Source organism: Grampus griseus (assembly GCF_964374135.1).
Source record: "Grampus griseus genome assembly, chromosome: 19".
In the NCBI taxonomy this organism is placed as follows: Eukaryota; Metazoa; Chordata; class Mammalia; order Artiodactyla; family Delphinidae; genus Grampus; species Grampus griseus.
Window position 1 is genome coordinate 6,013,708 of NC_139013.1, and position 24,574 is coordinate 6,038,281.

Below are 24,574 nucleotides of genomic sequence, written 5' to 3' on the forward strand. Positions count from 1 at the left end.
CCTACTGGCCCTGTCCCTCAGGGTCCACGGTGATCTTTTGTGCCTCAGAAGGAGGTGGCAGCAGGAAGCTTCTCAGACCTCCAGGTCAGACCCAGACAGCTCTCCTGGCCCTGCCTGTAGCACCCCAACACCCAGGGCAAGGGATGTGCGTCCGGGTATCAACTGTCAACAGTTCGGTGGGCACTGCTGAGACAGCCCTAATGGGGCTCTGTCCAGATGGGGGACCAGGTGTTATGACCAGTGGGAATACAGCAGTGAGGGGAGCGCTGGGCTCCAGAGAGGGCTCAGGGTGAGGGCTGAGGGGCTGACAGTCACAAAAATGGCCCAAAGAGATGTTGGGACAATGAAACTCTTCTGTATGATACTATAATGGCAGATACATGTCATTATACGTTTGTCCAAACCCATGAAATGTACAACAGCAAGAGGGAACCCTAACGTCAATCATGCACTTTGGTTGAAAATGACGTGTCAGTGGAGATTCATCGATTGTAACAGGCACCCTCTGGCGGGGCGTGCTGTTGGGGGGAGGCCGTGCGTGTGTGGGAAAGTGCAGCGGGGACGAGGGAAGTCTCTTTACCTTCTGACGAATTCTGCTACGAACCCAAATCAGTTCCTGAAAATAAAGTCTACTTAAAAAATGCCCCCCCCCCGCAAGGCCTTCGGTGACGGAGAAAGATAAAGACCATATTTAGAACAGCCGCAGTGCAGACCCTCCTCCTCCTGGGAGCAGGAGGGTCCCAGCAGCTGCGGGGGTTCTGTGGGGAGAGATGGGAGGGATCAGAGGAGACTCTCCCCTCCCTAGAACCCAGGCGTCCTTCCCTCAGGTGTGTTCCAACTCACTTTTCACAACGAGGCTCAGAGATGCTTCCTTGGACCCCAACGGATGCTGAGCTCGGCAGACATATTTCCCATGGTCCTCCAGTTCCACCCGGGGCAGCTCCAGGACCCCTGGGTTCGAGGAATTGGAGGGGCTCAGGGTCAGGCTCCCCCGGATCCAGCTCATCCTGGCAGGAGGGTTGCTGTCGGCAACACAGTCCAGGCGTAGGAACTCGCCCTCCTGGACTGGGAGAGATAGGCTTTGGCCCAGACTTTCAGGTCCTGGCAGGACAGAGAGAAAGCTAGCTTCAGTCTGCCTGTCTGTCTGTCTGTCTCTTCCATTGCCTAAAGGCTCGTATCTTCCTGTTTTGTAGCACTTGCCAATTTCCTCTGTGTAAAAACTCCCATCTTGGCCAATTTCAAGCACCTAATTTGAAGCCTCTGAACCCAGAAGTGGGAAAAGATGGACACAATGGCACAACTGACTCTCGCCAACCAGTAAGAGCTAGTCCCAGTACATCACTGAATGCAACTTAAAAAAAAAAATGGCGGGGGTTCCCTGGCGGTCCAGTGGTTAGGATTCTGTGCTTTCACTGCGGGGGGCACGGGCTAGATCCCCGGTTGGGGAACTAAGATCCCACAAGCCACGCGGTGCGGCCAAGAAAAATGGCATGTTTTTGCCTAGCAAAATCACCATACACTAAGTCAAAAGCCCAAGATTAGAATGAAAATAAATCCTCTCAACTTATACACAGATGATTGCGTTAATATGAAAAGAGTTTCTTCAAATCATCAAGAAAAAGACCACAAAGAAATAGGCATGGGGTTTCCCTGGTGGCGCAGTGGTTGAGAGTCCGCCTGCCGATGCAGGGGACGCGGGTTCGTGCCCCGATCCGGGAAGATCCCACATGCCGCGGAGCGGCTGGGCCCGTGAGCCATGGCCGCTGAACCTGCGTGTCCGGAGCCTGTGCTCCACAACGGGAGAGGCCACAACAGTGAGAGGCCCGCGTACCGCAAAAAAAATTAAAAAAAAAGGAATACGCATGTTTTTTAAACACAATGAAAGATACCCAACCTATTCACAAAATGATAATGCAAGTTAACATGATAGTGTATTCTCTTATGGTTTCAGCAAGGATGAAAATGTTTAGCAGGGAAATAGACACATAGCAGGGGGTAGCGTAAGCAGAACAACTTCCATGTAGCTCGATTCGGCAATATCTGTAGAAATTACAAACATGCCCTTCGATCTAGGACTTTCTTCTCTCTCAAGAGTAATCTTCCAGACCCACACATTTGTCTTGTCTTTGCAAAGGATTGAAAACACCGTAGTTTTCCACTAACAGGAGACCTATTAAGTACTTTATCATATAATATACTTCTAACTGGAAAACCATGGGGTCATCATTAAGAATGAAGAGGGTTTCCTAGGTACAGATACAGGAGAATCTCCAAGATATACCAAGTTTGAGAAAAAGGCGAGTTTAGTTTGTAGAAATGTACCAACGTCACTTCCTTAGTTGTGACAAATATGCCACGTGGATGGAGGATTTTAATGATGAGGAGAGAGATTTGTGGAAAGTCTCTGTACCATGTGAGTCTAAAATTACTGCATATGAAAAGTTTATTAAAAAATACTAATAGAGATGCAAAGCATGTGGGTAGTATGATCTGCATATATGTGTGTGTTTTAAAATGTACATGTGTGGGTTCTGTTTGAAAAGATAACCAAGAGGGGGGATACACAAGTGCTGAATACTATTTCATTCTTGTTAAATTGCGCTAGGGACTGAACCATGTTCCCCTCACCTTCATATGCCAAAGCCCTAACCTCCAATATGATGGTATTTGGAGGTATTTGGACGGGTCTTTGAGAAGTCATTAGGGTTAGATGAGGTCATGAGACTGAGATTCTCACGATGACATTAGTGTTCTTATAAGAGATACCAGAGAACGTAGACAAAAAGCAGCCGTGCACAAGCCAGGAAGCGAGCCCTCACCAGGAACCCAATCAGCCGGCCCTTTGAGCTCAGACGTCCCAGCCTCCAGAGCTGTGAGAAATAAACTCCTCGTTTTTAAGCCACCTAGTCTCTGGTATTTTATTATGGCGGCCTGAGCTGACTAACACACATGGTATGCTTATTCTTTTCTTTTCTTCTCTTTATCTTTTTCAACTACGTTCTACTTTTTGTTTTATTTATTTAGTTATTTTGGCTGTGCCGTGCGGCATGCAGGATCTTAGTTCCCTGAACAGGGATCGAACCTGCGTCCCCTGCATTGGGAGCGTGGAGTCTTAACCACTGGACCGCCAGGGCAGTCCCGTATGCTTACTATTGTAAACAATGACATTAAAATGAGGGAAGGAAACTGAAGGAGTAGGTGGGGTCTAGATCCTAAGGAGAATGAGGGCAGGATGTGGGACAAGGATGGAGCCCTGGCAGTGGGGACAGCCACGTCCAACAGGCAAGGAAGAGGCCACGCGATACCCCATGAGAGCAGGGTCAGCGAAAGGGGGAGGCCAGTGCGTAAGCTGATGCGTCAGTGGGGGTTTTCCCACCTCTGCTGTCCCCACCCCGGGCCTGAGCCTCTCTGCCGTCTGAGTTCTGATCCCCAGCTCTGCTCCGAAGGGCAGAGACACTTCCACTTCCACCACACCCCTGGAGAAGAGAGGTTTAGACCTACCTGTGTCTTCTTTCCGGAACACTCTGATGGTCGGCTTCTGGGGTGCATCTGGACAGACAGACATAACAGTGCTCTTTTCAGTGGCGGGAAGGTAGGCATTGGCCCTTTTCCCCCAGAAACATTAGAAATAGGAAGAGGGTGGAGTAGCATCCTCTTTTCTTCCTCCCCAGTTCCAGCTTGCAGGGCTCAGCACGCAGTAGCCCAGGCCCTCCCTCCCGTCCCCAACGCCCTCCGCCCTCAGGGCCCCGGCATCCCGGCCCTGCGCTCACAGGACACGTTGAGCCTGATGGTTCTGTCTGTGCTCACGCCAGCTCCGGGGAAGGTCACTCGACAGGTGAGGTTGGTGCCGTGGTCCTGGGGCCCCAGGGTGAGGGTGAGCACTGAGGAGTGGGGGCCCTTGGGGTGCAGGGAAGGGAGGGCAACCCCGGTCCAGGAGAAGGTGTGGGGTGTCCCCCTCTCACAGGCCCATGGCACTGCACAGGTGATATTCCTGGGGAAGCCAGATTCTAGGGTCCCCTGGACGTGGATGTCGGGTGTCTGTGTCAGAGCTGAAGAGGAGAGAGAAACAGATCCAGGCCCTGTGGGGGGGGAGCCCAAGTGTGCCCCTCAGAGCTGTCTCTGCCCCAGGCCAGCCGCAGCGGCCTGTCCTCCTAGGTCCCCTTGGGCCCCTCCCAGGATGAGAAGACAGGGGGTCCCCTCCCAGCCCTGCCCTGGGGGCCCTCAGGGCCCCTGTGTCTGTGTGTCCTCTCCTTGACACCATCCTTACCTGTTACATGCAGGTGGAGCTTGCTCTGTATATAATTATATTTCACACTACGCCCTCTTTCCACCCTAAAGAAGTATGTCCCCGTGTCTCCCTGCCGTGCATCTCTGATGTCCAGGGAGCAGTTGTAGGTCCGGGGGTCTCCAAGGAGGTGGAATCGGCCCTGGGTGTTCGTCAGCACCGCACGACCTGGGTCGTTTGTGGCCACTAGACGATCCTGGTAGGGTCTGGCCCTTTCCTGGAACCAGTAGCCGAAAGCTGGGACAGAGTAGTCCCAGTAGGCCCGGGGATGGTGGAAGAAGCAGGGCACGCGGACACACAGGCCCTCCTGCACCGTCACGGACTCCTGCACTTCCAGCCGGTATCTGCTGTCCCAAGCCAGGGACCCTGTGGGGAAACGAGGGTCAGCCACAGCCCCTGCCCCGGCCACCCGTCGCCCCGCAGCCCATCCACCTGCCCACAGCAGGGACAGCAGCAGCAGCGGTGGTGGCAATAGCAGCATCTTTGGGGTAAGAGTGATGGGGCCTTTGTGTCACAGGATTGAGAGGAAGCCCCCACAGGAAGCCCAGAGCTGAGGTCAGAAGGTAACCGACCACAAAAGAGGAACTCCGCACCCACATGCTGCCGGAGCTGCGTGGACCTTGGAGAGTCACCACTTCTACTTTCCATGTGAGGCCCTGGTGAGGGTCGCGAGCAGCGAATACAGCCCAAAGGCGTCTCCCGGATCCCCGTCCACAGCCTGTCCCTCCCACACCTCTGTCCGCAGGAAATCAGGCCGGTCAGTCCCCGCCAGAGTGAAAGAGGTGGTGATTAGTTACTGAAATTGTAACAGGGAAGAGTCAATCCTGACTCCGTGTTGGATCTGTTTCTTCTACTTTAACCTTTGCTTTCCACTGCTTTTGTTCATTAAAAGGATACTGTCTCTACATAATGGCCTGCCTCGGGGAGCCCTGCCCCTCCGCCTGAAGGTTAAAACAAAGTGGCCTCGTTCAGGGAAACATCTGGGCGCTGTTCCACCCGTGGATGGCTGCAAGGAAGAAAAATGAACGCATTCCCTCCCCGAGGCCATTCCAGGAGATGTTTGCAAAGCTTGTGGCCTTTTCACTTTACTTCCTCATCTCCTCTCCCTCTCTGTGCTGTAAAAGAAATTGGCATCCAAACCCCAGTCAAAAGGTTCTTCAGAGACACTAGTCTGCCGTCTTCTAGGTCCGCCAGCTTTCCGAATAAAGGTGTCATTCCTTCCCTCAACACCTCATCTCCGATTCACGCGCCCGTTGTGAGGCGAGCAGAGCAAGCTTGGACTTGGGAACAAAATGAACACGACAACGGCACAGGGGCACCTCTCCTTTCAGGGGAGTGGAGCACAAGGCAAGAATGCGGCAGACTTTGTCTCCACCCTTGAGAACTTCTCCAGCGCCCCAGCTCCTGCTGATACAGTGTGAGATAGGGGCAGCCCAGATAGAGGCTTGGAGGAAACCCCATCGCTCCGTGCAGCTAGAAGGCGAGTTCCCAGGTATAAATGGACAGAGAGGATGAGACCAGGATCCAGGAGGGTGGCCACCAGGACATTATCCCACAGGGGGTCCTGAGGCTTCCTGACCTGCTCGCAGCCCCCTGCCCCAGGCCTCCCTGCACATGCCAGGCTTGGGAGCCGGGCACTGGGAGCAAAATGGCAGCCAGCGTGACCCTGGGGGGATGTCAGTGTTTGGAGGTAGGTGGGCCCCGCCCTTCTCCCTTCCAAGTCTCAGTTTTCTCATCTGTCACATGGAAGGATCACAATGTTCAACCCTCGTCTGTGGGAGAATCTGACACAAGGACAGAGGCGGGCGTTTTCTACAGACTCTTCTGTGGCTGTCTTGCAGATCAGGTGTCTGGCCCTGCCCATCCCTCAGGGGTCACTCTGAGTCCCACCCTCAGTGGTGGTCAGCGCTTCCCGGGGGCTTCCTCCCCTGAGGGCTTTCATGCGGGGCTCAGGGGCACAGGCTCTGCAGCAGATGGCTCTAGGCTTGCGCTTGTTTCCCTAATCCTTGCTGTGCCACCTTGGGGAGGCGCTTAACCACTCTGTGCAGAGGTGTGCCTATGCTCGCACGGCGTTGGAAGCTGAATTGTGTCACCCCCCAGATTCCTATGTGCACGTCCTAACCCCCAGTACCTCTAAGTGTGACTGCATTTGGAGACAAGGCCTTTAAAGAGGTAATTAATATAAAGTCAGGTCATTGGGCTGGGCCTTAATCTAATAGGACTGGTGTCCTTGTAAGAAAGAGAGATTAGGACACAGACACATACTGAGGGAAGACCACGTGAAGATACAGGGAGAAGAGGGCCATCTACAAGCCAAGGAGAGAGGCCTCAGAAGGATGTCTATATAGGTGTGACTGAATCACTTTGCTGTACAGCAGAAATTAGCACAACATTGTAAAGCAACTATACTTCGATTAAAAATTTAAAATATCAATAATAAGAAGCCAGCCCTGCTGACACTTTGATCTCAGACTTCCAGCCTCCTGATCTGTGAGAAAATGAATTTCTGTTGCTCAAGCCGCCCAGTCGGCCGTACTTCCTTACGGCAGCCCTAGCAGGTGAACCCACGGGGTCACCCCGAAGATTCGACGTGTTCCTACAAGTGGAGGGCTCAGAGCAGCCTACAGCAGCCCAAATTGACGCAGCCCACACAGTGGCCCGTGGTCAGCCTGCAGGATGGGGCCACTCCAAGGACAGGAGGAGAAAAGGGAATGAAAGAGGTGGTAACCCGAGGACACCTCGGCTTCTCCTGCTCTCAGAGTGGCGGCAGGGAGCGGTGGCGTGAAGCGAGATCTTAGTTCCCTGCCCAGGAATTGAACCTGGGGCGCCTGGATGAAAACCAGGAATCCCAGCCACCACACCTCCTGGCCCTTGCCGCCAGTGAAAAATGCATCTCTCACGGAGGCAAAACTGTAAAAACAGGTACAAAGCTTATTATCAGAGACACAGCACAACAACAAGTGGGAGAGCACACAGAGACACAGTTTGTTTAGTTAAGATAGAAGCCGGGCAGAGACGCACACCCGGAGGGAAAAGGTGTGGGCGTCCCCCCAATGACGAAGAGCCCCATAAAAAGGCGGTTACGTCATTCATGTAGGGCAGTTCTTCCGGGTCTTTGTTTCCCTTTGGCCAATTATCTGGTTTCTTTTTCCACACCTGACCTGCCCTAGGACCCTCAACAGCATGCGTGCGCAGCTTTTTTCCAAGATGGATTCCAGCCCAGGGGCCTATGGGACGGCCTTAGCCTCACATGTTATGGGGTGGCGCCCCCCCCTTTTGGACCCCAAGGAGCCTCTCTGCGCATGTGCAATGTCTCCCTTGCCCCAAGGGTGGGAAATGCATGGCCTCGTGACCTTTTAACAGGGTTTGTCCCACTCTGTTCCTGCCATAAAAATGTCCAATGTCTGGTTATTTACCCTATTATTTCTGTCGCTGGTTTTTATATCGAGGTGCAGATCTCGAAAGATAGACAGGAGTCCGGTCATAAGTATGGAGTCCTGGAGCCTGTTCGTCTCTTGCTTCAGGAAATGTAAACAGGGGGCTGGGAATGAATGTCCGGTCTGCAGCCCATCTTCTCACCCCAGGAAGTGTGAACAAGAGGCCAGTTGTGAATGTCTAGCCTGGAGCCCATCTATCTCCTGCCTCACTCCGAGCACCGGCTCTGATCTCTACTCGCTCTTACTTCACTCTGGCCACACTTCCGCTCCCCTCCCCAGGCCAGGACGTGCTGAACAGGCCGCTGTTCGGGCAGGTCCCTCCACTGGCTGAGCTGGTGGCCGCTCCTGCACCCTGGGTGCCTGTCTCCCACCTGTTGAGCAGAGTGTCCTGTGGGGTTGGGCTAAGGCGAGGCCACCACTGGAGGAGAACCAGCCAGGGTCAGGAAGGGGGACGGAGACACAATCACAGTGGGGCGTGGCCTGGGCTGATGCAGCGGGGAGGACGGGGCTGTGGGAGCCCCAAGGAGGGAGGAGGACAGAACCCGGATGATGGGACAGGTGAGTGCATTCCTGACACTATGATGATAACCCTTGACTGTTTCTCAGTCGGGGTTTGGGAAACGGTGGGTGTGAGTGTTCATCCCCGTTTGGCTGTAGGAACTGGGATGGCCTGACTCTGCATTGTTTTTCCAGTCCTGGGGTCCTAAAGCAACCTGCCTTCTTCTTACCACTTTCCAGAATTCTCCTTTGGCTGTGTCTTGCACCATGCGCAGGGTTTATCGTTGTGAACAGAGGGAGAAGCAGGGAACAATGGGCCAGTGTCCTCTTGCCTGGGTTGGAAGGCTAACCATCGACCGTTAATGTGATGAGTCGCATCACGCAGGCTGACGTTATCATAAACGGAAGTCTGACCTAACTGTCCTTTCTGGGTGGAGGCGCCGGGTTTGGGCGCCTTTTCTTACACCACACCAGAATCTTTCATCTGTTCAAGTGTCACTTTAGAAACTGGGGCGTCATGCATGGTCCCTGCCATGCTTTTGGTGCTGCTGGTCTATTTGAGGCTGTTTTTGTTTCAACTGATTTGCAGTAAAATTAGAGTGTTAGGCTTTGTAGGAGGACGTTTCCAAGCTCTCGCTTCCCTCTACCTTCTCAACCCAGACTATAATTTTGAACGCACTTTGAAGGATAAGAAGGTGTTAGCCAGATGACTTCATGGGGCTGGGTCTTCCTGGAAGGAGAGATGCAGGTGCTCAGAGACAGTGAGGGATGCATCGGAATGGGTTCTTAGAGAATGGCTTGAGGGATAGGTGGTTTGGGGTACGGTGATGGAGAAGCAGATTGGGTGAGACTAAGAATAACCTAGAACCTACAACCCTGGGGCTGCCTGTTCTTGTGAATAAAGTTTTGTTGGCCCCCAGCCACATTAATTCGTTTGCAAATTGCCCACGGTTGCTTTTGCACTACAGTTGAATAGTTGCAACGGAGACCCTATGGCTTGAAAAGCCTAAATACTTACTATCTGGCCCTTTAGCAGAAAGGTCTCCTGACCCCTGACCTCAAACGTCAGGTTGAGAAGCTTGTAAATTATTCTTTGGGCTTGAGGAGAGAGCGGTATTTTGGCTGTGGTCAGCTCTAAGATTTAGGAAATTCTCTAAATGTTATTACTTGATTTTGGCTATAGCAGGACTAGTAGAAGACAGGGAGGGTGGAAAGGGAAGATTCAGGAATGGCAGGAGATGGTGCTGGAGGTCCAGTCAAGGAAGGGATCCATGGGAGGGTTTTGAGTAGACAGTGAGACTGACATGTAGCCGATGTGGTGCCCGGGACAGGACATACCCAGCCTCTGGGTGAATTGAGCAAACAAACAAACAAAATGTCGCCTGCCGTTTCAGTAAAGAAAGGATGTTGTCCGCCATTAAACAATCAACCACTGCGGTCTCCCCCGAAGGTGTGCCCTGAGGGGAATTCAGGACGGAGAAAAACGCGATCCTGGCCCTAGGTTGTTAAGCTGCATCTAAGGACTAATTTCCAGTCAGCTCAGACTGTGCATCCTCCCATACACAGAAAAGCTCTAAAAGCTCCAAAGTCATTACTCTGATCGTCTGATGTTTGTGGTTGGACATCTTTTGATGTTCGACTACATGTTTGTTTGTTTGTTTTCAGCAAAAACACTTTATATCCTGGCTCCTCCCTGACCTCTTTGGAGCAGCTCCTCAGAGCTATGGGAGAGGCTCTCTCCCAGGCTATAGTCCTCAGTAAGGTCCCCAAATAAAACATAACGTGCAACTTTTAGGTTGTGAGCTTTTGTTCCGTGGACAAAGGTCACAATGTATGAAGACTTCTGTTGCATATTTGGTACTTTGGTTTAATCCTCACAACAACCTTGTGATGCTGGACCTCTCACATCCATTTCACCAAAGCAGAAAACCAAGACATGGCGGGGTTAGGTGCCGCACATGATATCATACTCTTGCTGAATGAGAAAACGTGGGTTTGATGCCAGGTGTCTCTGAATGCAAAGCCTAAGATAGTTCCAATAGAGCAGGAAAGGCACTAACAGTAGTTCATAAACCCATCACCTATGGGGATGTTAAGTCCCTAAGGATTAGCCTGTGGGTCCCGCTTCCTGTAGAGGAAATGGACGTCGTGCCTGAGGCTGATGACGCGTGCGGTCCCTCACTTGGTCCTGATCTCCGTGTATTCTGAGTGGGTGCTCTCCTGAGGATGACGCATCCCATGGAAGCTGAGGGAGGCGTAATGCAGCTCTTCCTCCATCCCCGAGGTGGGGGTGGCCCCTGCCGAGCTTGTGGGGTCAGGAGGATCCTCTAACTTGGACTCTCGCTGGTGATCCTGGATGGAGAGCAAAGGAAGGGGTCAGATCAAGGTAGTTTCGGGGGGAGAAGGGAGAGAGGGTCCAGGAAGTGAATTTGACTCTGGGACAGAGCATCTATTCATTCTTCCATTCTGCTACCAAACGTTTCTGAAGGTTCCATTGATTCAGTCATCCAACACATATAACGCTATAGATTGTTTCCCAGTTCTACTGAGCACCCACACAGACCTATGGAGGAAATATTACTACGTTACAGGGAGAGAAACGGAGTCTCAGAGAGGGTAGGTTCCTCCCAAGGTCACACATCTATTGATCACAAACTCAACTCCTGGCCCTCTGAGGTTTCCTGAGGTTTTCCATAAACAGGAGGGTGTTTATGGAAACTCACTTCTCCTGTGTGTCTCTCCTTTACTCTCGCACCATTATCACACTCACAACACTTCTGTCACCAGATGCGTGGGTTCTTTGTACCCCCACACCAAGGAATTCTCCCACACCAGCTGGGTGTCCTGCAATGTAACTCAATTCTGATACTATCTGCCTGGAGAGAGTGTCAGATCCCACAGGTTGAGGGCTCAGTCCCATGAGACTGCCTCCCCCCCACTTCAGGTGTCAATCACAAGTCCAGGTTGTCACCTGTGCTTCTGACCAACTGGCTATAAATCAGAGGTTCCTATGACCTCCTCCGCAGGTTTGAGTAATTTGCTGGAGTGGCTCACAACACTCAGGAAAACCGTTTACTTACTAGATTACTAGTTTATTATGAAAGGATATAGCTTAGGAAGGCATGAAAAGTCCGATGAAGAAATACACAGGGCAAGGTATGTGGGAAGGGGTGCAGGGTTTCCATCCCCTCTCAAGACACGTCACTCTCCCAGCACCTCCACTTGTGCACCAGCCAGAAGCTCCCTGTGCCCCACACTATTGGGATTTTTATGGCGGCTTCGTCATGACTAAGCGATGCGTCTCTCCAATGCATCAGCTCGTCCCAACCTCTGAGCCCAGCACTTGCGGCTCCCTCTGTCTAGAGCCCTTCAACGACTCTCTTTCAGGGGCTCCCACTGTGTTCCTTCACTTGCTGCAGGGGTTTTCTCAAAGCCTCCCACCGCCAGAACTGTCCCTCCCATTGCATCTCCCTCCATAGCTCTCATTTCCTGTATACTTTCACTACTCACCTGTTCATTGCTTTCACCACAACCGCCCCACTCCCCTCTCAATAAATGTAAGTCCTTGACAGCAAGGGACATTTTCCACTTGTAACATATGTCTCTGTAACAATACAGATATTACTCAAGTGCTCAGAACAATCAACAAGTGGGAGATAGTTGCTGAAGGAATAAGTGAATGCATGGGTGATGGATTCGCTCAGAGACCTCAGTGATGGCCACATTAGCCATAGGTCAAGAAATAAATGAAAGTCAGGGATCAGAGGATGAGCATGAGTAGGGCTGGTTGATACGGACACGGGAGGAGAAGGGGGCAGATGGGCAATGATTCTGAGGGGCAAAAAGCTTACTTTGCTTGAGCAAGCCTGTTTGGAAGAAGTGCAGCATCAAAGCTGCCTCTGGTTTTCCTGCCCTAAATGTCAATCAAGTTGTTTGGCAGTGTGGAGAAACAGTGCATTTCAGACTTGGGCAGGATGGGACGACTGTCTAATACAGATGCAGGCAGTGCAGATGCAGGCAATGCAGGTGCAGGTAATGCAGACGCAGGCAATGCAGATGCAGGTAATACAGATGCAGGCAGTGCAGGTGCAGGTAATGCAGATGCAGGTTATTCAGATGCAGGCAATGCAGACACAGGCAATGCAGATGCAGGTCATGCAGGTGCAGGTAATGCAGGTGCAGGCTATGCAGGAGCAGGTAATGCAGATGCAGGGCATGCAGGTGCAGGTAATGCAGGTGCAGGTCATGCAGGTGCAGGCTATGCAGGAGCAGGTAATGCAGATGCAGGCAGTGCAGGTGCAGGTCATGCAGGAGCAGGTAATGCAGGTGCAGGCAATGCAGGTGCAGGCAATGCAGGTGCAGGCAATGCAGATGTTTGGGAGAAGGTGGGGAGGCTTCTGCAGGATAGGAGCTAAGAGGGGAGCTCAGCTCAAAGGGCGTGTTTGTATCAAGCTGTATTTAGAAGAAACACAGACATGCTTTGCAGTGTGTCAGTGCAGGAAGAGGTGATGGGGGAAAGGGATGGATCGCTGGTTGGGAGTCAGGAACAAGAGTACCACTGATGAATTGGAGAACCCAGCAGAAGTATGTTTAGGGATGTATTCACCTTGTGTTTCTGATGTTTTGACAACCGGGGCTCTGTTAACCCTCGAGGGATTGCCCCTGCCAGTGCTAGTCAAGTTCTAGAGATTCTAAGGGATCTGCCTGCAAGCCTGCCCTTCATATTGCAAATCGATCAGCCCAAACCACATCCTTTATCAAACTCTTACTCTCTGGACCATTATCCTGCTCTCATCACCCCAGGGCCAGGTACCAGAAAACCAGAGACAACCCCTACACCCCAGAGCGTTCTGAAATCATTCAACTAGACAGTCCTCAGTCTGCTTACCCTGCCTGTTCCTTCCCACGTAAACCACAAAATCTCTTGCCCAGGTTTCCTCCTCACTCCCTCTGCCTCTTGACAGACCCTTGTGCTGCCCCTCATGGCCCTGCAGGGCGTGGCACGCCCCCTCCTCTTGGGAACGGTACTACCTGTCTTTTTTGTGGCAATCGTCTCCTGATCTGTTGGCCTCACACAGAGGAATAATAATAAATCCTACATTTTCAAAGACGCAGGAAGGGGAAGAGCTCATTTCTGGACGTGCTGAGTGGAGCAGGGCTGTGGGCCGCCCCGGGAGATCTGCAGGGCAGGCTGCATCGCCGGGATGCCCGTGTCACTCACCAGGGAAGTTGGTCCGATGACAGGGTGGATGTCCTCCATACCCACTGCAGTCCTGGCTGCTCTCTTCCTGTAGGTCTTCACTCTGTTGGGAGACACGAGGGTCTGTGACACAGGGTATCTCTTTTGAGGCTGGAGTGAGTGACTAAGGCAGGTCAAGAGTAGGGTGAGCCCAACATATTCAGAAAAAACCATAATTCGGAAAGACGCATGCACCCCAACGTTCATAGCAGCACACTTACAATAGCCTGGACGTGGAAGCAACCTAAATGTCCATCGACAGAGGAATGGATAAAGAAGATGTGGCACATATATACAATGGAATATTACTCAGCCATGAAAAGGAACAAAATAATGCCATTTTCTGGGACATGGGTGGACCTAGAGATTGTCATACTGAGTGAAGTAAGCCAGACAGAGAAAGACAAATGTCATATGAAATGGCTAATATGTGGAATCTAAAAAAATGGTACAAATGGACTTATTTACAAAACAGAAATAGAGTCACAGATGCAGAAAACAAACTTATGGATACCAAGGGGGAAAAGCAGTGGGGTAAATTGGGAGATTGGGATTGACATATACACACTGCTATATATAAAGCAGATGACTAATAAGGACCTACTATATAGCACAGGGAACTCTACTCAGTACTTTGTAATGACATATGGGAATAGAATCTAAAAAAGAGTGGATATATGTGTATGCATAACTTATTCAATTTGCTGTACACCAGAAACTAGCACAACATTGTAAATCAACTCTACTCCAATAAAAATTAAAAATTAAAAGGGTAGAGGGAGCCCAGGGGCCTTTACAACAAGACTGTGACAAGGTCCCTTCTCCCTCCCGGCTTCTGGATCTGGACCAGGGCTGGGGACACACTCAAGCCTGGCCAGGTGTCTACGAGCTGGATCTTCACTACCCCTGCACCGCCCCAGCCTTGCTCTGGGTCCTACAACCCCTCCAGGCCCCTCTTCTCCTCCCCTGGCCCACAGCCAAAGCAACTCACGTGAAGAAGATGAGGCACAGGTAGAGAAAAAGCAGCGTGGTGACACCAGCTCCCCCAAGGGCCCCCTCAATCACTCCTGCCCTGGTCCCCGAGTTTCCTGCAGACAAGAGAGACTTGGGGAGAATTCCAATCCTGAGGAGCAGGCATAAGTCTCCTCCTCTCCTTAGCAGGTAGAGAGGGGTGCCTCCCCTTCCCACCGAGCGTTCAGCCCCTAGGTTCCCCCACCATTTGTAGGACCTCAGCCTTGTCCAAAAGGACAGTCTATGCCGCACTTCCTCTCCAGCCCACATACTCCCAAAAAACTTCAGCTCTTCTTGGAGTCAGATATTTGTCCATCCAGGGTCTCTCTGCAAAAGACTCCAGACCTGGCCACAGCAGAGCCATGAGGTTCTGTGCCCCGTGGACATTCCAGACAGACAGACAGACAGAGAGCACTGAGGGCTGCTGAAGGGCCTTGCCTCTCCTTCCTTCCAGGGAGGGGGACTAAATCTGCTCTCCTGGCCTCTACTGGCCCTGTCCCTCAGGGTCCACGGTGATCTTTTGTGCCTTCAGAAGGAGGTGGCAGCAGGAAGCTTCTCAGACCTCCAGGTCAGGCCCAGACAGCTCTCCTGGCCCTGCCTGGTGGCACCCCAACACCCAGGGCAAGGGATGTGCGTCTGGCCGTCACCTGTCAACAGATTGGTGGGCACTGCTGAGACAGCCCTAATGGGGCTCTGTCCAGATGGGGGACCAGATGTTATGACCAGTGGGAATACAGCAGTGAGGGGAGCGCTGGGCTCCAGAGAGGGCTCAGGGTGAGGGCTGAGGGGCTGACAATCACAAAAATGGCCCAAAGAGATGTTGGTACAACGAAACTCTTCTGTATGATACTATAATGGCAGATACATGTCATTATACATTTGTCCAAACCCATGAAATGTACGCCACCAAGAGGGAACCCTGATGTCAATCATGCACTTTGGTTGAAAATGACGTGTCAGTGGAGATTCATCGATTGTAACAGGTACCCTCTGGCGGGCCGTGCTGTTGGGGGGAGGCCGTGCGTGTGTGGGAAAGTGCAGCGGGGACGAGGGAAGTCTCTTTACCTTCTGACGAATCTGCTATGAACCCAAATCAGTTCCTGAAAATAAAGTCTACTTAAAAAATGTCCCCCGCGCAAGGCCTTCGGCGACCGGAGAAAGATAAAGACCATATTTAGAATGGGCAGGGAGGGAGGTGTGGGTCACTTTGGCAAGACCAGAGTCGGAGGATACTGCAGGAAGAGACCTAATGGGGGCTTCTTGTGTCTAATTGCAGGACCACACCCGACCTGCACCATTTGAGCTCTGAAACTGCAGCTCTGACCCAACCTGGAAGAGACCCCACTCCACTCAATGCCCCATGGATGGGGGGCTCCGTCTTACCTGTGCCATCCTCTGAGCACACACCTCTTGCTGGGCTCTGTGGAGCACCTAGGAGTGGAAGACAGGATTTCCTTCCTCAGTGAGAGGACTGGGGTGAGATAAGCGTAGGCATCCCCCCTCCACACACCCAGAAGCCACAGAAATGCATGAGGGACAAGGCTTCTGTCCTTCCAGGCCCTCCTACTCAGCCGGGTCTCCAGGCAACAGCACCAAGCACCCCCGGCCTGGCCCACCTGCCCCCATCCCCTCACGCCCCGGGCATCACGGCGCAGCGCTCACAGGTGACACTGAGCTGGATGGTCCTCTCCACGATCACACCGCTTGCGGGGAACTTCACCTGACAGGTGACATTGGTGCCATTGTCCTGGGGCTGTGGGGTGATGGTGAGCACTGAGGACAGGTGGGTCCTGGGGCCCAGGGAGGTGAGGGCGGCTGACGTCCAGGAGAAGATGGGGGGCGCGCCCTGCTCACAGGCCCAGGGCACAGAGCAGGTCAGGTTCCTGGGGCGGCCCGCCTCCAGCGTCGCAGGAATGAGGATGTGGGGTATGTGGTTCAGGGCTGATGAAGAGAGGGGGAGACGGGGTCAGGAGGAGGGTTAGAGGTGCAGCCCTGAGATAAGCTTCAGGCTTTGGTCTAGCCCGTCTTTCTGAACCCCCACTTGCTCTCCCCCCGACCCCTCCCAGGAGGGGGTCCTATCCGAGTCCTGCCCTGGGGCTCCAGGTCCTTCCCCTGAGGCCTCTCCCGGACCCCACTCCTTACCCGTCACATGCAAGGAGAGCTTGTTAGACTTATAACTCCATAATGCCTTTCCTCTTTCCACACGAAAAAAATATGAACCTTGATCCCTCCTCCTGGCGTCTCTGATGTTCAGGGAGCAATTGTTTCCATGGTCCCCTAGGAGGTTGAATCGGCCTTGGGTCTCTTCCTGAACTTCACGTTTTGGGTTGTTTGTGGCCACAGGGGCATCCAGCTTCTCATTGGCCCCTTCCTTGAACCAGTAGCCGAAAGCTGGGACAGAGTTGTCCCAGCTGTACCAGGGATAGTAGAAGGAGCAGGGCACGCGGACACACAGGCCCTCCTGCACCGTCACGGACTCCTGCACTTCCAGCCGGTATCTGCTGTCCCAAGCCAGGGACCCTGCGGGGAAACGAGGGTCAGCCACAGCCCCTGCCCTGCCCACCCCTCTCCCCGCAGCCCACCCACCTGCCCACAGCAGGGACAGCAGCAGCGGCAGCATCTCTGAGACGGAGGGCTTCTGGGCGTCCTGTGTGTGAAAAGAGAAGGGGGAGGAGAGAGGGAAGTAAGGCTGCGGGGAGACCCACGGGAAGCCGGGGAGGAACACGAGACCCAGCTGTTCACAGAAGAGGAACTGCAGAGCTGGACCTCGGACCCCCTCCGCACAGAGCGGACAGACACCTCTCGGTCCAGAGACCTCGGAGACCTGCCCAGAGAGGAGCAGGCAAGGAGGAGAGCCCTGCCCTGCCCCCCATCTCGGGTGGGTCCTTCCAGCACCAGAGCCTCTGAGGACACGGAGGCGTAGGACACGGTGAGCCTCCTAAGGTCCTCCCGTCTGAGCACCGCTGTCTACACCAGGGAGCCGCTCAGCTCCTGTCTTGACCTGGAGGGTCCCAGCCTCACCTAGACCCTCGGGTGGTCGGTCCCGCAAGATGTCGGGTTCTTTAGGGTCTGTGTGAGCGTCTGGGGCAGAATACAAGAAGGGGCTCCTGGGTGACGTGAAGGCAGCCGCCAATCATGCCTTCACTCCTTCCCCCAACACTGAGCATCTTGGGCTGGTGACCTGGAGACCAGAAGGGCTACGGCTGGCCTGGTCCCTGCCCAGGAGATGCTCCCACCCGGGCCCATCACTTCCTCCCCAAACAGGCAGCACTGTCGGGCTTTAGAGCTGCATCAGTGGTGAGATTGCCGAGTGTCCGGCAGCATACTGGGTATTTTCTAAAGATATGATATGGGATGTTTTTTTAACTTCTACTATGCTGATTCCCAAACTTTCAATGGCATCTTCAGAATAAAAACCATGTAGCATCTTCATGTAGAACAAACGGGCAAGCACATGTTCTATGTCAGCACAAAGGAAATTTCGTTTTTTAACGAGCCTCCAAATTATTTAGTTTTCAATTTAGTTTCATTTTTATTTTGTATTGGAGTAGAGTTGATTTACAATGTTGTGTTAGTTTCAGTTGTGCAGCAAGGTGATTCAGTTATACATGTATCTATTCTTTTCAGATTTTTTTCCAATATAGGTTATTGCAGAATATTGAGTAGAGTTCCCTGTGCTATGCTTTGTCCTTGTTGAGTGTCGATTTTATATATAGCAGTGTGTATGTGTTAGTCCCAAACTCCTCATTTATCCCTCCCCCATCCCCTTTCCCCTTTGGTAACCATAAGTTTGTTTTCTATGTCTGTGAGTCTGTTTCTGTTTTGTACATGAATTTAGTGGTATTAGTGTTTAGATTCCACATGAAAGTGATATTATATAATGTTTGTCTCTGTCTGACTTACTTCACTTAGTGTGATAATCTCTAGGTCCATCCATGTTGCTGCAAATGGCATTATTTCATTCTTTTTATGGCTAGGTGATATTCCATTATATATATTCATATATATATCTCACATCCTTATCCATTTCTCTGTGGATGGACACTTAGGGTGCTTCCATGTCTTGGCTGTTGTGAATAGAGCTGCTATGAACATTGGGTTGCACATACCTTTTTGAAGTAGAGGTTTCTTCGGATATATGCCGAGGAGTGTGATTGCTGGATCATATGCTAACTCTATTTTTAGTTGTTTTTTGTTTTTTTTTTTTGCAGTACGCGTCACTGTTGTGGCCTCTCCCATTGCAGAGTACAGGCTCCAGACGCGCAGGCCCAGCGGCCATGGCTCACGGGCCCAGCCGCTCTGCGGCATGTGGGATCTTCCCAAACCGGGGCACGAACCCGTGTCCCCTGCATCGGCAGGCAGACTCTCAACCACTGCGCCACCAGGGAAGCCCGATGACAGAGATGTTTGATCCTGTGCTCACTGATGCGCCCTGGGAACCTCCAACAAGGGGACACAGAGTACATGTTCAATAGTTCTTGCCGAATAGTCTATAATTAAGTGTATGCACTCTTCCATCCAAAACCAGACAATGAAACACACACACACACACACACACACACACACACACACACACACACACTCACACGCGGGGACATTTAAGCCTGAGCCTGAGGATATGCTCAGGACTTGGAGAGGCAGGAATGGGGAGGGAAGGATGTTTCAGGGGAACGGACTGCACGTACAAAGTCTCAGAGTCACAGAGGTCAGGCCAGGCTGGGTGTGGAGACGTGGGGAGATGCAGGGAGAGGAGGGATGTGGGTGGAGAGTCCAGCAGGGCAGAGCCCGCCAGGGCTGCAACTCCAGCCAGTGGTGTGTGCACCTTGGTCTCTGGCCGTGGAGAGGAAACACAGCTGTCCCTGCTGTGCAGCAAGAGGATGGTAACGGTCTCTGCGAACAGTGCGGAGGCTGTGTTTCCCAGGGAGATGGAGGCAGGAGGTGGGTGGGCTCAGAGACCCAGGGAAGAGAGGAGGCTGCTGGAACGACTGGGGTCAAGATGGGAAGGAGACGGGCATCAGGACGAGCTGTGCTTAGGAGGAAGGATGGACAGCACTTAGTGATTATTCGATCCTGGAGAAGAGGAGCGGGGATGAAAGGGGGCAAACTCCGTCCTTCCTTTTGGCCTTAGAGATGGGGGCCACCTTGTCATCAGTGTGACAGGGAACCCAGCAGAGAAGTGGGTTTGGGGAGGAAGATGGCAGCTCCACTTTGGGTACGCTGAGCGGAGCAATCCTGGGGGCCATTCTGGGGCAGGTGTGCAGTGGGATGTTGGGTGGTAGGATGCCGACATCACTCACCCAGAGGGGTAACCTGGAATGGCGTTTGCAATAGACGCGCCCCCTGCCGGCCTGGCGTTTGCATCTGACACGCCCCCTGCAGGCCTGGCTGCCTTCCTCCTGCGGGACGTCACTCTGAGCCAGAGAAGAGACCAGGCTCTGGTCAGATCGGGTGCCGCGGGCCGCAGACTCACCCTGTTCCTTGTTCAGGGGCGCGGGGATGACTGAGGTGGGAGAGGGCAGGTATGGCCCCACAGACACTCTAGAGCACAGCGGCTACCCTCAACCCTGACACTGGGTGGCGAGGAGACCCTGCCCCAGGGGACTCCTCACCGCCCCCAAGCCCCGCACCCCCATTCCCCCTTCCCGTCAGCCTCCTGCCAGCCCCGCCCCGGCCCCCTCCAGCGCTGGTTTCAGGGTGCAGCCACCTGCATCCTGCCCTCCCCACCCCTCCCCTCTCCCCTCTCCCTGGGGGTGCTCACAGGAGGGCGATGAGGACCAAGAAGAGTAGCGGGATCTTGACAGCCGCTTCCCAGATGGCCGTCAGAATCACCTGTGCTGCGACGTGGCCCGACTGCCCTGCAGGAAAGCGGGACCAGGATGGAATCATCTGCTCAATCCTGTGTCCTTCCGCTCCCAGGAGGACTCTGGACGTTGGTCTTACAGGCTTTCCTCATCCACTGGATGCCGAACCCCGTGTGCCCGGGGTATCAGCCCACCCCATGCCCTTACCTTCCAGCAGCTGAACAGAAAACAAAAATGCATAAGTTGGACTTCATAAAAACGAAAAATTCGGCTCATCAGTGGACTGAGAAAGTGAAAAACCAACCCCTTTAATGGGAGAAAATATTTGCAAACCATAGATTCGATAAGTGTGTGATATCCAGCCTATATAAAAGCTATACGAAAAACAATTCAAGAACAAAAAGACAAACAACGCAATTTTTTAAAACGGGCAAAGGAATAAAAAAATTCTCCAAATGACCAATACGTTCATGAAGAAAATGAACAACGTCATTACTCGCTCCATAAATGTAAATCAAAACATGATGAGATATTCCTTCACACCCGCTAGCAGGCTCGAATTTTTTTTTAAGGAATATAATGTCGACAAGGATCTGGAGGAATTGGAACCCTCATACTTTGCTGGTGGGAATGTAAAACGGTGCTGCCAGTGTGGAAAACATCTGGCATTTCCTCCGAAATTTAATATTAGAAACGACCATTTGACCCAGAAATTTCACTCCTAGGTACATGCCCGAGAAAACTGAAATCAATGATACAAAAAAAATAAAATAAAAATAAAAAGGAAAAGTATAGCAACGTTCATAGCAGCATTGTAAGAGCCAAAAAGTGGAAACAACCCAAACATCCATCCACTGCTAACTGGATGGAGATAAGCTGGCGCATCCGCGCAATGGAATATTATTCAGACAGAAAGGAACTGATACTGATACACGCTCCATGGATGATGCTTGAGAACGTTTAGCGAGAGAAGCCGGACAGAAAAGGGCACTGTTTTGTAACATTCCACGTGTATGAAGTATCCACTATAGGCAGATCCAGAGACATGGAGAGCAGCCTCCAGACCTGGCCACAGCAGAGCCATGAGGTTCTGTGCCCCGTGGACATTCCAGAGAGACAGAGAGCACTGTGGGAGGCTGAGGGGCCTTGCCTCTCCTTCCTTCCAGGGAGGGGGACTAAATCTGCTCTCCTGGCCCCTATTGGCCCTGTCCCTCAGGGTCCACGGTGATCTTTTGTGCCTTCAGAAGGAGGTGGCAGCAGGAAGCTTCTCAGACCTCCAGGTCAGGCCCAGACAGCTCTCGTGGCCCTACCTGGTGGCACCCCAACACCCAGGGCAAGGGATGTGCGTCCGGGCATCACCTGTCAACACTGTGGTGGGCACTGCTGAGACAGCCCTAATGGGGCTCTGTCCAGATGGGGGACCAGGTGTTATGACCAGTGGGAATACAGCAGTGAGGGGAGCGCTGGGCTCCAGAGAGGGCTCAGGGTGAGGGCTGAGGGGCTGACAGTCACAAAAATGGCCCAAAGAGATGTTGGTACAACGAAACTCTTCTGTATGATACTATAATGGCAGATACATGTCGTTATACATTTGTCCAAACCCATGAAATGTACAACAGCAAGAGGGAACCCTAACGTCAATCATGCACTTTGGTTGAAAATGACGTGTCAGTGGAGATTCATCGATTGTAACAGGCACCCTCTGGCGGGGCGTGCTGTTGGGGGGAGGCCGTGCGTGTGTGGGAAAGTGCAGCGGGGACGAGGGAAGTCTCTTTACCTTCTGACGAATCTGCTACGAACCTAAATCAGTTCCTGAAAATAAAGTCTACTTAAAAAATGCCCCCGCGCAAGGGGTGACGGAGAAAGATAAAGACCATATTTAGAATGGGCAGGGAGGGAGGTGTGGGTCACTTTGGCAAGACCAGAGTCGGAGGATACTGCAGGAAGAGATCTAATGGGGGCCTTTTGTGGCTAATTGCAGGACCACACCCGACCTGCACCATTTGAGCTCTGAAAGTGCAGCTCTGACCCAACCTGGAAGAGACCCCACTCCACTCAATGCCCCATGGATGGGGGGCTCCGTCTTACCTGTGCCATCCCCTGAGCACACACCTCTTGCTGGGCTCTGTGGAGCACCTAGCAGTGGAAGACAGTGTTTCCTTCCTCAGTGAGAGGATTGGGGTGAGATAAGGGTAGGCATCCCCCCCACACACACACCCAGAAGCCACAGAAATGCAGGAGGGACAAGGCTTCTGCCCTCCCAGGCCCTCCTACTCAGCCGGGTCTCCAGGCAGCAACACCAAGCACCCCCGGCCTGGCCCACCTGCCCCCATCCCCTCACGCCCCGGGCATCACGGCGCAGCGCTCACAGGTGACACTGAGCTGGATGGTCCTCTCCACGATCACACCGCTTGCGGGGAACTTCACCTGACAGGTGACATTGGTGCCATTGTCCTGGGGCTGTGGGGTGATGGTGAGCACTGAGGACAGGTGGGTCCTGGGGCCCAGGGAGGTGAGGGCGGCTGACGTCCAGGAGAAGATGGGGGGAGCGCCCTGCTCACAGGCCCAGGGCACAGAGCAGGTCAGGTTCCCGGGGCGGCCCGCCTCCAGTGTCGCAGGAATGAGGATGTGGGGTGTGTGGTTCAGGGCTGATGAAGAGAGGGGGAGACGGGGTCAGGAGGAGGGTTAGAGGTGTGCCCTGAGATAAGCTTCAGGCTTTGGTCCAGCCCCTCTTTCTGAACCCCCACTTGCTCTCCCCCCGACCCCTCCCAGGAGGGGGTCCTATCCGAGTCCTGCCCTGGGGCTCCAGGTCCTTCCCCTGAGGCCTCTCCCGGACCCCACTCCTTACCCGTCACGTGCAAGGAGAGCTTGTTAGACTTATAACTCCATAATGCCTTTCCTCTTTCCACACGAAAAAAATATGAACCTTGATCCCTCCTCCTGGCGTCTCTGATGTCCAGGGAGCAATTGTTTCCATGGTCCCCTAGGAGGTTGAATCGGCCTTGGGTCTCTTCCTGAACTTTACGATGTCGGTTGTTTGTGGCCACAGGGGCAGCCAGCTTCACATTGGCCCCGTCCTGGAACCAGTAGCCGAAAGCTGGGACAGAGTTGTCCCTGGTGTCCCAGGGAACGTAGAAGGAGCAGGGAACGCGGACACACAGGCCCTCCTGCACCGTCACGGACTCCTGCACTTCCAGCCTGTATCTGCTGTCCTGAGCCAGGGACCCTGCGGGGAAACGAGGGTCAGCCGCAGCCCCTGCCCTGCCCACCCCTCTCCCCGCAGCCCACCCACCTGCCCACAGCAGGGACAGCAGCAGCGGCAGCATCTCTGAGACGGAGGGCTTCTGGGCGTCCTGTGTGTGAAAAGAGAAGGGGAAGGAGAGAGGGAGGTAAGGCTGCGGGGAGACCCACGGGAAGTCGGGAAGGAACACGAGACCCAGGTGTTCACAGAAGAGGAACTGCAGAGCCGGAGCTTGGCCGCTCCCCGCACAGAGCGGACGGACACCCCTCGGTCCAGAGACCCCGGAGTCCTGCCCAGAGAGGAGCAGGCAAGGAGGAGAGCCCTGCCCTGCCCCCCATCTCGGGTGCGTCCTTCCAGCACCAGAGCCTCTGAGGACACGGAGGCGTAGGACACGGTGAGCCTCCTAAGGTCCTCCCGTCTGAGCACCGCTGTCTACACCAGGGAGCCGCTCAGCTCCTGTCTTGACCTGGAGGGTCCCAGCCTCACCTAGACCCTCGGGTGGTCGGTCCCGCAAGATGTCGGGTTCTTTAGGGTCTGTGTGAGCGTCTGGGGCAGAAGACAAGAAGGGGCTCCTGGGTGACGTGAAGGCAGCCGCCAATCATGCCTTCACTCCTTCCCCCAACACTGAGCATCTTGGGCTGGTGACCTGGAGACCAGAAGGGCTACAGCTGGCCTGGTCCCTGCCCAGGAGATGCTCCCACCCGGGCCCATCACTTCCTCCCCAAACAGGCAGCACTGTCGGGCTTTAGAGCTGCATCAGTGGTGAGATTGCCGAGTGTCCGGCAGCATACTGGGTATTTTCTAAAGATATGATATGGGATGTTTTTTTAACTTCTACTATGCTGATTCCCAAACTTTCAATGGCATCTTCAGAATAAAAACCATGTAGCATCTTCATGTAGAACAAACGGGCAAGCACATGTTCTATGTCAGCGCAAAGGAAATTTCGTTTTTTAACGAGCCTCCAAATTATTTAGTTTTCAATTTAGTTTCATTTTTATTTTGTATTGGAGTAGAGTTGATTTACAATGGTGTGTTGGTTTCAGTTGTGCAGCAAGGTGA

The 24,574-nt window shown here is 53.1% G+C and overlaps 1 protein-coding gene across 1 annotated transcript; it reads right to left on the reverse strand.

The window, feature by feature from the left end:
• Positions 1-633: 633 nt before the first annotated feature.
• LOC309836666 (uncharacterized protein) lies at positions 634-23,597 on the reverse strand (the record flags this gene model as incomplete). The annotated part of the gene is made up of 20 exons (XM_082676768.1): positions 634-758; positions 844-1,101; positions 2,820-2,870; positions 3,502-3,549; positions 3,771-4,079; positions 4,268-4,766; positions 7,147-7,195; positions 10,403-10,572; positions 13,442-13,523; positions 14,451-14,547; positions 15,854-15,901; positions 16,133-16,411; positions 16,613-16,990; positions 17,057-17,117; positions 17,237-17,294; positions 19,768-19,881; positions 20,229-20,325; positions 22,641-22,919; positions 23,120-23,497; positions 23,564-23,597. The coding sequence occupies 20 exons, from the start codon at positions 23,595-23,597 to the stop codon at positions 634-636; spliced, it is 3,414 nt and encodes a 1,137-aa protein (XP_082532894.1).
• Between the last annotated feature and the right edge of the window lie 977 nt (positions 23,598-24,574).